Below are 13,510 nucleotides of genomic sequence, written 5' to 3' on the forward strand. Positions count from 1 at the left end.
GAGGACGTAATAGCGTTACAGTTTAAATCTCTGGAGCGCCGTGGTTAGCTTAAACCAGCATTTTTCTCCCTAGAGACAACAGTGCATTTTTGGTTCGATTTCGCTATTCGACCTTCAGCAACCCTCTTGAAGGATCATCATCATCATTGGTTATTTTCAAATACCTCCATTTTGAATATCATCTCAACAGTGCAAATTGTTTTATATTTTTTCTCCCTAACTTTCGGAATTTTCGCAACGTCAAAGGTAAGTTTATCTTGGTTCCAAAGTTTTATTTATTTTTTTATGCCCTTTTTTTTTTTTTTTTTTATTTTATCGTTTTATTTTAGTGTACTGTAGAAACCGCGCCCGCCCCCATTTTTGTAATTGTTGAACGGGATACCTTTCTAGGACAGCGACATAGCTTATGCGATTCAAACTCTTTTTTATTGTGTCTATGTTCATTTTGTCCATATGCACATGTCCGAGCTGCCATTTTAGTTTTGAAACCGCGCCCGCCCCCATTTTTGTAATTGTTGAACGGGATACCTTTCTAGGACAGCGACCAAGCTTATGCGATTCAAACTCTTTTTTATTGTGTCTATGTTCATTTTGTCCATATGCACATGTCCGAGCAGCCATTTTAGTTTTGAAACCGCGCCCGCCCCCATTTTTGTAATTGTTGAACGGGATACCTTTCTAGGACAGCGACATAGCTTATGCGATTCAAACTCTTTTTTATTGTGTCTATGTTCATTTTGTCCATATGCACATGTCCGAGCAGCCATTTTAGTTTTGAAACCGCGCCCGCCCCCATTTTTGTAATTGTTGAACGGGATACCTTTCTAGGACAGCGACCAAGCTTATGCGATTCAAACTCTTTTTTATTGTGTCTATGTTCATTTTGTCCATATGCACATGTCCGAGCAGCCATTTTAGTTTTGAAACCGCGCCCGCCACCATTTTTGTAATTGTTGAACGGGATACCTTTCTAGGACAGCGACCAAGCTTATGCGATTCAAACTCTTTTTTATTGTGTCTATGTTCATTTTGTCCATATGCACATGTCCGAGCAGCCATTTTAGTTTTGAAACCGCGCCCGCCCCCATTTTTGTAATTGTTGAACGGGATACCTTTCTAGGACAGCAACATAGCTTAGGCGATTCAAACTCTTTTTTATTGTGTCTATGTTCATTTTGTCCATATGCACATGTCCGAGCAGCCATTTTAGTTTTGAAACCGCGCCCGCCACCATTTTTGTAATTGTTGAACGGGATACCTTTCTAGGACAGCGACCAAGCTTATGCGATTCAAACTCTTTTTTATTGTGTCTATGTTCATTTTGTCCATATGCACATGTCCGAGCAGCCATTTTAGTTTTGAAACCGCGCCCGCCCCCATTTTTGTAATTGTTGAACGGGATACCTTTCTAGGACAGCAACATAGCTTAGGCGATTCAAACTCTTTTTTATTGTGTCTATGTTCATTTTGTCCATATGCACATGTCCGAGCAGCCATTTTAGTTTTGAAACCGCGCCCGCCCCCATTTTTGTAATTGTTGAACGGGATACCTTTCTAGGACAGCAACATAGCTTAGGCGATTCAAACTCTTTTTTATTGTGTCTATGTTCATTTTGTCCATATGCACATGTCCGAGCAGCCATTTTAGTTTTGAAACCGCGCCCGCCCCCATTTTTGTAATTGTTGAACGGGATACCTTTCTAGGGCAGCGACCAAGCTTATGCGATACAAACTATTTGTTATAAAATGTATGTCCGTACCTAAATGAAAGAGTTCTCACCATTTCCTTTCTTTTTTATTACAGATGGCATCAAGTAGCCAAGTTGCTAACAGCCAAGAGTTCATACGCCTATTTATTGAGATGTATCGCTCACTGCCCTGCCTATGGAAGGTGAAGTCTCCTGATTACAGTAACAAATACAAGAAGAAGGTTGCATATGAAAAACTTGTCAATCTATATCAAGAAAATCACCCAAGCGAAACAGTTGACGAGGCTGTTATTAAAAAAAAAATTCAAGCTCTACGCACAGTGTTCAAAAAGGAATTGAACAAGGTGGAAAAGTCTACAAGGTCTGGGGCAGGTACCGATGAAGTGTATGTTCCGAAGTTGTGGTACTACAACTTGCTGGAGTTTACGCGAGACCAGGAAATCCCCAGGGTTATGCACTGTTCTATGTCACTGCCACAAGAGGAAGAAACAGTGACACGGCCTGATTCCCCTCTAGTCGATGTAAGTATGTTTTGGGTTTCCCTCCAATAACCTATGATACATATATATGTACATGGTACAGTTGAGTTTTAGTCATTAAGTTGATGATTTGTAACTTTGTTCACAGCTGATACCTCTTCATTTTAAATTGGTTTATCATTACATAATTTCTACACATTTTGTCGATGACAGTACATAGCCAGTACCAATGTTCACACCCCCTCTTAATAAATTATTGTTATGTGTTTAAAAAACACTCGTTTTACTTTTTCTGTGTTTTAACCTTGTTTTTCTGTTCTTGCAGCATGTAACAGAAGAGGTGTCACCTACACCATGTGTAATTCCTGAAACCCCTGCAACATCAAACCCAACCGACGAGGAGGCAGAGGAGGCAAGTGTGTCCATGGGAGCGTACACTGTGCAAAGGCGTAACCCTGTGAGTAGAAAAAGAAAGGCCACCGCTCCACCTTTTCCTGAGTTTGTCGATATAGCAAAGAACATATTGTCGCTGCAGGAAAAGCAAGCCATTGGGGGCTTTGCGCACATGGTGGACGAAAGACTTCGGTCTCTGGACGTTACACAAAGGCTTCAGGCTGAGAGAATTATATTCGAAGCGCTAAATAAAGCTGCTGTTGGACAACTAAAAGACAGTTATATTCTGGTGGATTCCCAAGCAATGTCAATAACCCCATGGCCGCAGACACAAGAACAGGTAACAAGCACGCCAAGAAGGGCGATTCAGCCGCTACACAGCATGAACTTTGGAACCCCACATTGGCAGTCTGGCCCATTCATAAATCCTGGAAGGCAGCAACTGAATGACTCAGACTTTAGTTACACTCAATTATAGTTGTTATGTTAACTTTTTGTATTAACAAAATTGTTTGGTTTTTCTTTTTTGTTTGTTTATAAAAAATAAAAAGTGAAATTTAAATGTTTGCATTACACATGACTACAATTCCAAGTCCTTTCTAGACTGAGACAAAAATTGTTTTGCCAGTTAGGCTTTTTAATTTCTTTCTTTAAGACTGATTTTTAAACAAACCATGAAAGTTTAACATATGTCAACATGACATAGACAATTTTTTTAAACAAAACAAAAAAAAATTAAATGTTATCACCCTGCGGTTGGGCTGCCACAAATTGGTCCAGCATCACTCCGAGTTGGTGTAACGCAGACATCGCCCTCCTGTGTGCTGCCAAGAGTTCAGGTAAGGTTGGTATTTCTGTTGAGGAAATTTACATTGTTGATGGCGGTTTTGTAAATGTCCATGCATACGGTGCCATGGTATGTGGAGCAGCATATGGTGGCATAATGTGGGTTTGGTAGCAAATGGGCCATATCCTATGGATCGCAATATGGGGCCATAGTGTTAAGTGGCAGCAGATGGGTGCATACGGTTCATGCTTGTGGTCAAACACTTACGTTTTTGTTGCGCCTCTGACTCTTCAGAAGAGGAGATAACAGCCCTTCCACGTCGAGTGGCAACACGTACTAGAAAATAAAATGTCTAAATAAAGAGTATGCCAGCAACTGTTACACAAATTATAATTTCTCACATGCTTAAAAAAAAAAAAAAAAAAAAAATTATTACCGGAGGTCGAGTCAGCTCCAGCTTCCCGGAGTGATACTGGAGAAAACACACCAATTGGGGATGAAGTGGAGGAAGCAATTTGTGGTTGAGGCGTTGAGGGGGGCGAGGGGGTCCTTACGGGCTCAGGTATCTAAAAATATGAAATTGAGCATTGAACATTTCCAAAGCGGTGAAAACATAAAAAAAAAGAAACGGTATTGTAATACTCCATTATTGTTTCCTCCCTGGAATAAACTTTGGTTTTTATTTACCGTTCGGCTTATGTGAACCATGACTTCTTTCCCCCCCCCCTATTCTTGTAATTTTCAACCCAATAACAATACTAATAACATGAACAAACGCATTTTATACACTTACGGACTCTGCTTCAGGAGATGCTTGCACCGCCTGGCTTGCGTGTGCTGCGGGGGATGTTGGTGCTGCAGGTGCTGATGGGGCTGGGGCCGCCGCATGCGCCGCTGTTTGGAAAAAACAAAACTGAGGGCAAAACGACTTATATTTGCGTTGTGCAATTTCACTTGTGCGAATCATATATTTTTTTTTTTTTTTTTACACTGTAAACCCTGTTGGGAAAAAAAAAAAAAAAAAAAAACATATGTTTAAAACATACTATCTGGAACACTCACCTCGGTCCCTCCGCACTTGTTGTTGGAGGCTGGTGAGGAGGTCTCTTGAGCGAAAGCGCAGATCTGCCAGTTTTTTTCTGATTTGCGTTGTGGTGCGTTCAACTCCGAACCGGCGTAACAGTCCTCGCCTGATCCTACGCAACACAGCCCGCTTGTGTCTCATGGGGTGTGCATGCGCCTGTCCACACGCATAATCGCGCCTCTCCATCTCCTGTACCAGGAAACGCATTTCGGCCTCCCCCCAAGGTGTAGCTCTCTGTCTACCAGCCATTGCTTCCTGTTTTGCTTTCACAACGCAGCAGGGACGGCCACAAGAACGTCGTGACGTCACGACGTTTTCCCGCCTCATTTGGTGACGCTACTGCGTACTTTTTGTTATGGTACTACTGCGCGCTTATCGGTGACGCTATAGAGTCCACTTAAGGGCGGTTGTAAAATGGCGTGTTAACGGATCGCTACAGTGCTGATACTGTGTCTCAGGGCTATGTTATTTTTTTTTTCTTTTAAAAACCAGTAACACTTTGAAAAGTAGCAACTATGTGAATTTATTGTTGTTTTTATCACACAAGAATGAAATAAACATGTTAAATAAACACTTTTGCTGTCTAGATTTCATGCTGCCAAGTAACAGCACCAGGCCCATTAAAATATTGGCAGTATTGGTCCCTGCAGGCCTTAGCATCATCACGGTTTCTTCCCCTTGCCAGTGCTTGAAGTCCAGGTACTGCGGGATCATTGTCGCGCCACCTACCAAGAACAAGCTGACCATTTGTTGTGTCAACAGAGTCCACAAAGGCAGGCGGAGTGTAATCATTTGCATCGCGGCGCCGCAGAAAATTGTGCAGCACGCAACAAGCCACAACGACCGAGTCAATGGATTGCAACTTTAGGTTTATGGGTGTGTGGAAAATCCGAAAGCGGCTGGCCATGATGCCAAACGCATTCTCAACAACCCTTCGTGCCCTTGACAAACGGTAGTTAAATATACGTGTTTGCTCCGTCACACTTTTTTGTTGGTACGGTTTCAGTAGATTCGCATGCAGCGCGAAGGCTTCATCACCGACAAAAACAAAGTTGAGGTTGGCGGTTGTCTCTGTGTTGGGAGGCAGGTTCAGGTCACAATTGGTCAATCGCTCTCCAAAAAGTGTATGTTCTAACACTCCACCATCTGAAATCCTGCCGTTCATGCCAACATCAACATTTATGAACTCGTAGTTTGCATTAACAAGGGCCATACGTATTACACTAAAATAGCCCTTATAATTGTAAAAATAGGATCCACTGTTCGGCGGTTGGGTGATCCTCACATGTTTACCATCCAAAGCCCCCCCACAGTTTGGGAACTGCCAAAGCCGCTCAAAATCAGAGGCAATATTTTTCCACTCCGCCACTGTTGTAGGAAACTGGATGTAGCTCCTGAGGCTTTGAACTATGGCATTGCATGTTTCAGGAATCAAACTGCTGAGCAGTGACAAAGAAACGGCAGAAGAAAATTGCAGATCTTTCAGTGATCGTCCGGTGGCCAGGAATCTCAGCGTCACGGTCAATCGTTCGTCTACCGGCACAGCAGCTCGCATTTTGGTATTTCTCCTTTCAATCAATGGCGTCACCCTGGCTAGTAAAAATTTGAAAGAGTCCTCTGACATCCGCAGATAGTTCTTGAAATCCTGAGGATTGTTCTCCTGCAGTTCTCTTACGAGCTGCATGTGTGAGAATTCGGACCTCTTCGCCAACCACTCTCTGGTCCACATGCGCCGCTTTCTTTTGGAACGCCTCTCTTGCATCTGTGCCTCTTCATGTAGCCGACCAGCCTCCAACACCAAAGCAGCAGCCACAATAGCACGCTCTGCGCCGTTCATGATATACAAACTGCAACATAAAATAAAATCAATAGACGATTTGGTAACAAGAGCTTCATTTGTATAAAGCCAACACAATAATCATTAACAGTATTACTCTAAAAAAAAAAAAAAATGGTACTATTGAAATACATACCTGGCAAACAGAGTTGTTCTTTTGATGAATAAAATGAATCCACTAATAAAAGCGCAATAGCGATTACAATAGGGACGCCGAAGCAACCGCGTTGTGAAAGCCGTTAAAATATATACGCTGTAGCGACTCACACTGGAACCAAACCGGTTAACATCCAATATGCTTGGGAACAAAGTGTTGAATGAGGCGTTCAAGCGTTGTCTTTTATACCTTTTTTGTCAGATACATTTCGCACATTGTCAGCGCTTTGAAGACCAATAGGGAAGAGGAGGCGTGGCAGGTAAGTCACGCCTGTGTCGCTGAGCCATGCGTCATTATTGACGTCGCTCATCGTTTTAAAAGCTTCAAACACAACGATAATTACTGGACAGCGGGACGTCAGCGATGGAAAAATGTACCTGCACATTCGAGCACGATCAGCGATAGCCGACGGGGGGTCCGGTCGCTGCTACCTTTCACACTTAACGAGATCGCTAGCGTGATCGCTGTCGCGTCACAATATCGGTGTCGCTTGAGCGATATCATTAGCGATCTCGCTTAGTGTAAAACCCCCTTTAGATCAGAGTCTTAATCCTCTCATCTAGCCAAATTATATCTCACACTTTGCAATGAAGAGAGAGCAACTCCCTGAAACACTGTATCTGCAAACTGAGGTTTTGGTTTGGCTTCTAATCCAGTCATATGGCAAAACTCATTAAAGGGTTGATACTGACTTTTAGGATTGTTACTTTCAATAAGTGGCACTAGAATTCAAGTCCTCTTCCTCTCTGAAAAGGCAATTTGTATATTGGGGTTTCACACACTGTATGTCTTGCATTAGTGGCCTAACACCTTATATGCTTGCAAGGTGGAAACAAAGCTGAACTTTGGGATCCTGAAAAACACAGCAAAAAAGGCAACTAAACCTGTGTTTTGGCTGCTGATTTTTTTTACTGCCAAGAGATCATGTTTTGGATATAGAAAAATGGATCGTGTGAACATGGCTTAAGGCTATTTTCCCACCATGAGTATTTGGTTAGTTTTTGATGTTGAAGATTTTTGACGATGGTGAGATGACTTTTATGTTATTTTTGATCAAAAACAGTATTAGTAAGAACCCTGTTTTATTTAAATGCACTTTTGCTTTTTACCTATATATTTACAGCAGGGTTTTTTGCTCATTTTGTTTCTTGTAGGTTTTGTGCACTTTATGGCCAATATGAACATGCGTTTATGTTCTGCATGTATACCAACTTAATCTAAGCTCAATTTTTGTGTTTTTCTTTGTATTTTTGCATTTTGTGCAAGCCGGGGCGTGTCCTCCCTTTTCTGAGCTGGTAATTACATTTAAAAGTTTCCCCAGACTGGTGTTCGTAGAATGGGACTCGGTCCGGCAATCTGCCCTTATTCACACACTGAGGTCAATTCTGACACATAATGTTTTTAATATTAGTTAGTGTAGGTTTTGTCCCAATCAAGGGTATCTTGACGACGGTGGGATGGATTTTATGCTATTTTTGATCAAAAACAGTATTACTAAGAACCCTAAGTTATTTAAATGCACTTGCTTTTTACCTATTTAGTTACAGCAGGGTTTTTTGCTTATTTTGTTTCTTGTAGGTTTTGTTTTGTTCCAGGAAGTGTGTTTTACTCTTTGGGTTTTGTGGCAAATAAAGTTTGTTGAAAAGCATATCCAGAGCCATGCCAAGTATTGCCCAGCAACTGGCCATCTGAACTATGCTTCATAGGTTAGTAGGGATCATGTCTCACGAGCATTGACATCAGTAATCTTATCGCCCGTGAGACTGAACGAAATTGACCTATGGAGCCTCGTTCATGAATAACCCTTGAATTGTTGCTCTCAGAGTAGGGCAATTGGGATGAGCTGATGCTAAAAGCCAGAATTGGCGCATCTAATGGATGCGCCATTTCTGGGGTGGTTGAGGGCTGGTCTTATTAGGCTGAGATGGAACCAATATCCATGGACCTTCCCAGCCTATTAATATCAGCCTCCAGCTGGCTGCTTTGCATGGATAGTGGCCCTTTCCCAGCATGAGAAGACAAGCTCACAGCTATCTGCTTTCTCTTGGCTCGTTATTAAAAATATCGGGGACCTCATGTCATTTTTTTCATTTATTTATTAACAAGTACAGCAAACTACACATGCAAGGCACTGCTCCACTCCTCCACTTGGCCCTCCACCTTCTGGTTCAAGATTATTTTTTATTTTTTTTATTCTATCTTATTTTAAGTAATTTCCCTATCCACATTTGTTTGCAGGGTAATTGTCCTACTCTTACCTTCATTTTCCTTCCTTGTGCAGCCCCTTAGCCCTTACTATGAATATTTTACAGCCATTTTACAGCACCAAAGTTCGGGTCCATACAGACTTATATGGGCTTTGGATTCGGGGTCAAGTACGGGTCGAGTTCTGGTACCCGAATCAAACTTTGGACTAAAGTTTGGCCGAACTCGAAACTTCCACGGGTCCGCTCATCTCTACTCACAATGAGTTTTTAGTGAGTTTTTGTATTTTCAATGTGTGAAAAATGCTGCGTCTTACAGATCCAGCAAAGTGGATGGGATTTGTAGAAATCTCATGCGCACTCTGCTTTTGTTACTCGGCGTAAACTGATCAAATCCATAACATGTCAATTTCTTTTGTGGGTACACTGAGTTTTTTGTGCAGATTTTTCCTACAGACTTGTATTAAATATGGAAAATCCACAGGTAAAAAATGCACATGAATTTTTAGAGGATTTCCGCTGCAAAAATGCATCAAAAACGCATGTAATCTGCACCTGAGTATATAAAAATCAAAGCAACTTTATTTAAAACATGACACACCGACAAAAGACAAAACCCCAGTGTCAAAAATGTAATTTAAAAGCAGGTAACCTTCTCAGTAGGTGCAGAAATGGGGAAGAAAACCTGAAACATCAAAAACTCATCAAAAGCTCATAGTGGGAATGCAGCCTTGCTCAGAACTATTATCTAGTTTCGGCCAGAGTCACACTACAGCGAGATACGGCTGAGTTTCGCAGGTTAAAACCAAGCTCTGGCACCGGCACTCCGGAGCGGAGCGTGCAGCTCCATGTATTGCTGTGCGGCTGCACGCTCCGCTCCGGAGTGCCGGCGCCAGAGCTTGGTTTTAACCTGCGAGACTCGGCCGTATCTCGCTGTGTGTGATCCCGGCCTTCTAGTTAAATACTTGGTGTGGCAGTAAAAATTTTTTTCGAAAAACTAAGAATATATTCTTATTATATTTATAACCTCACTGGGAAAAGTCCCCAACATATGCACTAAAAAAGATATCTGTCACCACCAGGACCCATTGTTAAAAAAAAAAAAAAAAGTATACCAGATCAGGTTATAAAATCGTTTTTATAGTATACTGATTTATACTGGATCAATGGAGCCCAAAAAGACACTTTTGGCCCCATAACGCTGATTGAGGCTTATCCTTGTTGACCATAACAGTATCAGCTTCCCGAAAATAGGACAATGGGAAAATAACCTAATAATAATTGAAGGTATGATATTTTGTATGCTGGATAGGCCAGGGTCACACTTGCAAGGGCAATGCAAGAAACTCGCGTGAGTCTCTCGCCTCAATGCCCGGCACTGGCACCGGCACTCGGGAATGGAGCGTGCGGCTGCATGTCTTTCTATGCAGCTGAGCGCTCCGGTCCAAACGAGGCAAGAGACTCACACGAGTTTCTCGCATTGCACTCGCAAGTGTGACCACAGCCATATTCTCATTATACCTGTAAAATTGCATCATAATTATTAAGAGGCAGGAGAACCCGCTCATACATAAAAAATCTGTCTAATGGGAGTAGTGGAGCATTCATTCGGAAATTAGTTAATGAAATTGCTTGACTTTTATAAATGATTTATACGTGTTGCATAATGATATACGGTATCCTGCAGAAACAGAAATCATCACAGTTTTTGTATTGTTGCACTGAAATAAAGTAACAAGTGAACATAGTATTAAAGCTGTAGGAATTCTGCATCATATTTCACCCACAGACATTCCAAAATGACTTATTCAGGTCACAGCCAGAGTTAGATTAAAGTAATTATTACTGTAATGTTTCATTTTTACTGTTTGGGTTTGACAATCATACAGTGACAAAAAATGGATCAAAGCATTTTGGGACACTATTCCCTCACCCTTCATCATTTGCATTATCTAGAAAAGGTGATTGCAGCACACAGATTTCTGTAATTAAAGGTCCCAAAATTACAATATAAAAATGTATCTACAAGACATTCGACAATCTAGAAAATTACATTCATAGAAATAGCAGAAGCTTTCCCAAAGAAGTGTACGAAAAAACAGGAGCGTGGTAGACATGTATAAAGTGTTAGAAGTCTCAGGTTGCACTCTTATGTCAAGTCTTGTATAAAATTGTATTTCGCCATTACAGAGTTATCTTTCCCCAACAGACAACTAATGTTTTCTACTAAAATTTCCCAATTGGGTTCGGACAGGACATAAACCTACATTGCTATGCAGAGTTATTCCACTGTTCGCTCGCTCCTAATTTTCCACCAATAAAAGTGTCAGTCTTCATTCTTGTGTTTGCATTCTGTTCATGAGCCTGAAGGATCTGGAAATGTTCTACAGAGCACAGAATTAGGAGAGGGCAAAATATAAAAGGGGAAGGTTATCTATTGGTCACTGAGGCCTATGGGCGCTTCATAAAATAGCTCTTAAAGAGTACATGCACTTTAGCAAAAATTTGCATTTTGCCCTAACACATCGGAGCAAAACTGAAGCAAGTTTGCAAATAGTTTTGATTGAAGGTCTCCTGTTTTTGGTTTACAGCTCTTATACAGACCTTGTCAATAATATATGTCGCTACAAAGATTGACACTATTAAGGCCCCATACATAGTACATGAACATTGTGTGATCTTAAAAATTCCACCCATCTGATGTGTATGGGGGCTTCTCGGCCCCTGAGAAGGATTGGGCTTTTGGAATTTTAATGAGAAACCCTTTTGTTTCAAGGGAAGATTAGCTTCTTCTAAAGACATCAGGCTGCGGATTTCTCCTCTCTCCCCATAAATAAACACATGAACACTCAATCAAAGTACCCATGTGTATGGGATACTCAGGAGAGATAGATATCTGCCGAACTGTTTGTCCGCCAGTTAGGACACGTGTTTGGCCAATCCTAGAAATGGTATGGACTCAACCCATTGACAAGTCAAATGATAACAGCCAATTGTCAATAAATACACACATTTCCAGGATGGGGAACAGAGTAAAGTCCCCATCTCACATAACGAGATCGTTAGCGAGATCACTGTTGCATCACCAAATTACTTATGAATTACTTACAGATAAATTTACATTATATGGTGGCTTGTATCTTATATGGTGGCTTGTATCTAATATGTATTATTTGGATTGTTGTACAATAATGCGTGATATGGACCTGTTTTTTATTTTTGTCTTTATTTCTTATATTTTTTTTCTTCTTTTGAAAAAATATCTTCATTTATTGTAATGAGATTTTTTGTTATTACAGATAAATTCTTGATAAAGGCCAGAGAGCCGAAATGTTGATATTTAATTATCTGTACTTCACCTTTTTTGGTCCATCTAAATAAAAGCAGCTATATGAATTCATTTTGAATCATTTATTTGTGTGCCAAGGTTGTTTTTTCTATTAGTGTGTACTTTTTAACTCTGAGCACCTACTTGATACGCGGTGAGCATCCCATTATCTATACGATTTGCAACAGCGATCTCGCTACGTGTGACACGCTGGATATCGCTGATCATGTTCGAATGTTCCAGGCCATTTTCTGATTGTTGGCTTCCTGCTGGCCAGCATGCATCGCTGAGTTTGACGCCGACGAGCAACCATGTTGGCGACGCAGAACTCAGGGACGCAGGCGTGAGTCGTCAGAATAGCTGCTGTGTGACAAGGTGCCAACGACCGCCAAGGTCGTTATATGGATCGCCGGATCTGTTGCTGTGTCGTTGAGTAGATCTGTCTAACAGCTTACTAGTGACCATTTAGCGATGCACCAGAGATCCTTACCAGGTCGTATCGTTATCAGGATCGCTGGTGCATCGCTTAGTGTAACGGTACCTTAACTCACAGTTCTTCGAAAAAACGCTTAGGGTTTACAATACTGCACGTTGGGTAATGTGCTTATAGGACCAAGTGATTTTGAGTTATCATCGAAATTCTCTAGGTTTCTGTGAATACTGCACAAGCCACAATTCACTGTTCATCTCCCTGAACCCCCCTCCCCCACCTGGATTCCACCAGTGAAAATCCACAAGGACTTGGGCTTTCTAGCAATAGTTAACTGCATCTAGTCCAAAACCGCATGAAGTCAGAAGAGTAGGCCAAATCAGCTCTGGAGAAAGGCCAACTCAAATTGTTTTGGCAAACTCCACACACTGTTGAAATTGAAAACTGAGGCAGTCTTAGCCCAGGACTGTTGCTTTGAGGTACAACTGTGCTAATAACCAAAAACTCTGAGTGGGATTTGGTTTCATTAACTAAGCGGTGCTCACAGCATGAAACTGAGTGTGTGAGACAGGAAACTGTAAATTATGATCTCTAGCTCCATATGTGCACATGTTCCTGCTTTAAACATTCATTAAAAAGGCTCATGAGCTGGGTTATTTCAGAGATGGGAGAAGTCAACCCCCCAGCGCAGTCTACAAACACAAGCTTAGAGAATCAGTGTTTGTTATAGCCAATGTGCCATATAGCACACATTAGTAGCAATGTAAGCCCCAATCTATTGCTACAATTGTGTCTAACCAGTACTGTTGTAATATGGCAATTACCTAATTGTTTTTATGCAAATACCTTAAGCTGTGTTCACATCAAGTTTGTGATAGACACTTAAGGGGGTTTTACACTAAGCGATATCGCTAGCAATATCGCTAAAACGTCACCGGTTTTGTGACGTTATAGCGATATTGCTAGCGATATCGCTATGTGTGATACTTACCAACGACCGGCTCTCCCGCTGTCCATCGCTGATCGCGCGAGATCGGGCGGCTCCATTTCTCGTCGTCAGCTTCCTGCTGGGCTTCCTGCTGTGACGACGAGCAACGTGTGG

The 13,510-nt window shown here is 41.6% G+C and overlaps 2 protein-coding genes across 2 annotated transcripts in view; one reads left to right on the top strand and one right to left on the bottom strand.

Annotated features, from left to right (window-relative positions):
- Positions 1-13,510, bottom strand: part of SCARF2 (scavenger receptor class F member 2) — a 299,967-nt gene that overhangs the window by 239,342 nt on the left and 47,115 nt on the right. The window lies entirely within an intron of this gene.
- On the top strand, positions 1,711-3,074 carry LOC141096217 (uncharacterized). Its single transcript, XM_073582708.1, has 2 exons — positions 1,711-2,230; positions 2,514-3,074. The coding sequence occupies exons 1-2, from the start codon at positions 1,805-1,807 to the stop codon at positions 3,057-3,059; spliced, it is 972 nt and encodes a 323-aa protein (XP_073438809.1). The 5' UTR covers positions 1,711-1,804; the 3' UTR covers positions 3,060-3,074.

Source organism: Dendrobates tinctorius, unplaced genomic scaffold (assembly GCF_039654945.1).
Source record: "Dendrobates tinctorius isolate UK_male_01 unplaced genomic scaffold, ASM3965494v1 ptg000073l, whole genome shotgun sequence".
NCBI lineage: Eukaryota > Metazoa > Chordata > Amphibia > Anura > Dendrobatidae > Dendrobates > Dendrobates tinctorius.

Coding starts and splice junctions, on each gene's coding strand:
- LOC141096217 (XM_073582708.1), top strand. CDS start 1,805: ATGGCATCAAGTAGCCAAGTTGCTAACAGCCAAGAGTTCATACGCCTA. Junction 2,231..2,513: donor CTGATTCCCCTCTAGTCGAT/GTAAGTATGTTT, acceptor CTGTTCTTGCAG/CATGTAACAGAAGAGGTGTC.